Genomic DNA, 2,408 nt, shown 5'->3' with positions numbered 1-2,408 from the left:
CTTACCTCACCAACTATCTCGTCTGAGTACATTGTAAAAAAATTTGGGTTATTTTCATTGATAGTCATCCTGAGTGCAAAATCGTGTGTTTTCCTTGTAAACTCCTCAGGGCAAATGGTGTCATCAGCTGTCAAAACATCAATACTGTCACAAAATCTTTGTTAATTAGATGGCATAGATGATTGAGATTAAAAATCAATTACCACGAGTTTTATCCTGTTTCTTTGAAGACTTTAAACATTTAAAAGCATATTTATCGGCTGGTAGTATTGCAACTTGGATCTCGACAAAAGGATCGACAGAAAATTCTATTTAAGCCATCGATCAATTCAGGATCTTTACACTGGAATGATGTTGTTTCATTTGATGATCTTTTATTTCGTTTCCTTCTCGACCTCAGGGTATTTTTAACTTTTACACCACTGAATGAATTTAAGTTTACCTTAGATTTTTGGCTGCCCATACATACATCCTACTCAAGAAATCTTTAGAACCGAAAAATATTTAGAACCGATGGGTTCTTGATTTATGGGATATCAGTGACTGACTTTGTCAAGAGCTTCAAATTTCTTGGTAAAAGGTCTGGATAGAAGCAGATATGTAGCGAACTTAAGAAAATTAACGACACTTTTAAAATTAACAAGATTGTTTGTTTATAATCTCCGAGAGCAGGGGGGTGGATCAGCGACGCTTCAGAGTGTTGGACGTGGATGCAAAAGGCAATCTATATCTTTACAAGACGTTGCTGCTCTGCAAGAACGAAATTATCAAACGATTGAGAAATGGGACGTACAGTTTGGCAGAACAGAGCAAAATAGGTATGACATTTCTCTTTTATTTTTAAAGACAACGGTATAAACTTATTAGAACAGAATCTCGCCAAGAATATCAGCACGTATTTATTTCACCTCACGCCCTTGCATTTCACTCTCATACATACATTGTCATATTGTCGCGATTTGGATTTTAAAGTAGGTGTCTCTTACGCAAGAATTACAACATATGTCTTTAGTGTACCTTCAAATAGATTTAATATTATTGACTTGCCTTTTCATAGTCTTCTTCTAAATATTTCACAACGGGTAGCTTAGTGATTTTCTTTGACTAATTGTTACCTTTTTTTTTTGGACTCAAAAGGAATCTCAAAGGACTTTGCAGCTCTAACTTGCAAGGAGCTCAAACAGAAATTACCATCAGTCGCGTCAGGCGTCTATTGGATAGACCCTGATGGTGGTTCCCACAGTAATGCTTTCCAGGCCTACTGCGACCAGCTAACGGACGGAGGGGGTTGGACATTAGTTTACAGCTATACCTTAAGGGATTACTCACATTTCATAGCTGCATCAAACGCTGTCGTCCCGCGTCCATCCTGGTCAGCCGGCGGCTCCAACGTCCGAGTGTCCAAAACAGTTCCACTGAGCGAGACGCATTATGAGGCCATGGACTTCGCTCTGTGGGGTAGCGTTGGTAAGGAAACCCTAATCAAGAGCAACATCAACAACTGGTTCGCATGCAAGGAAGGCACTGGTAGCATAGTGAAACAGAAGAAGGGATCGATCCACTGTAAACTGGTCAAACAGGTTGCTAAGAACTGCGGTGGAGCGGTACCAAAATCCTGGAAGTTTTATGCGAATGGACCCTCCTTTAGTGGAGGAGGTCAATTTTATTACTTTGATGGGAGCAAAAGTAGCCATTGGCCCACTCATGATCCTTGTGGTACAAATCGAGCAGACCAGTTGAAAAACGTGCCAAACCCACACGGAAACATTTTTATCCGTTGAAAGCATGTGAGAGTTTTTCAGCGCTTAAGGGTGTTTATTTTGTAACTGGCATCTAAGAAAATTTCTGCTCAAAGTTTCAAAGGTAATAAAGATGCGTTCTTGATTTATGGGATACCACTGATTCACTTTGTCAAGAGCTTCAAATTTTTAAGTAAAAGGTCTGGATAGAAGCAGATATGTAGCCAACTTAAGAAAGTTAACGACACTTTTAAAATTAAAAAAATATGTCTCGACAGTTCTTCTGTCATCTTCAGTTCAGAATAATACAAAGTACAAAGTTGAATTTAGAGTGTATAACAAAATGCTGATTGGACAAAAAAAACAATAGAAACAGAACAATGTATGCATTTACAAGGAAAGTTTAAAATTAACATGGTTGGACCAACGAGAGTTCATATGATGAAGAAAACCCATGGCCACCGCGCACGTGGCGGGTGTCAGCCGGTCAGGGAATTTAGATAAGAGATAGCGGTTTCATTGGAAAGTACCGAACTGTAAAGTTTATATAAAAATACACTGAAGTTAAAGAAAAAAAATATTTTTTCGACTCTTTAGCGTCATATGATTTCTAAGCGCCATTAGGTCACTTCAAACATTTCAGGGAGGGGGGGGAGGGAAATATTTTTT

The 2,408-nt window shown here is 38.6% G+C and overlaps 1 protein-coding gene across 2 annotated transcripts; it reads left to right on the top strand.

Moving 5' to 3' along the window:
• Positions 1-276: 276 nt before the first annotated feature.
• Positions 277-1,781, top strand: LOC131784978 (uncharacterized). Of its 2 annotated transcripts, none has more exons than XM_066158710.1 (3): positions 277-401; positions 673-818; positions 1,138-1,781. In XM_066158710.1, exons 1-3 carry the CDS (start codon positions 349-351, stop codon positions 1,779-1,781), a joined length of 843 nt encoding a protein of 280 aa, XP_066014807.1. In that variant the 5' UTR covers positions 277-348. The 2 variants fall into 2 exon arrangements, with proteins under 2 accessions (XP_066014807.1, XP_066014806.1); XM_066158709.1 differs by having other exon boundaries at positions 282-401; positions 670-818.
• Positions 1,782-2,408: the final 627 nt, after the last annotated feature.

This window comes from Pocillopora verrucosa, chromosome 11 (assembly GCF_036669915.1).
Source record: "Pocillopora verrucosa isolate sample1 chromosome 11, ASM3666991v2, whole genome shotgun sequence".
NCBI lineage: Eukaryota > Metazoa > Cnidaria > Anthozoa > Scleractinia > Pocilloporidae > Pocillopora > Pocillopora verrucosa.
This window is presented reverse-complemented; position numbering and strand designations above follow the sequence as displayed.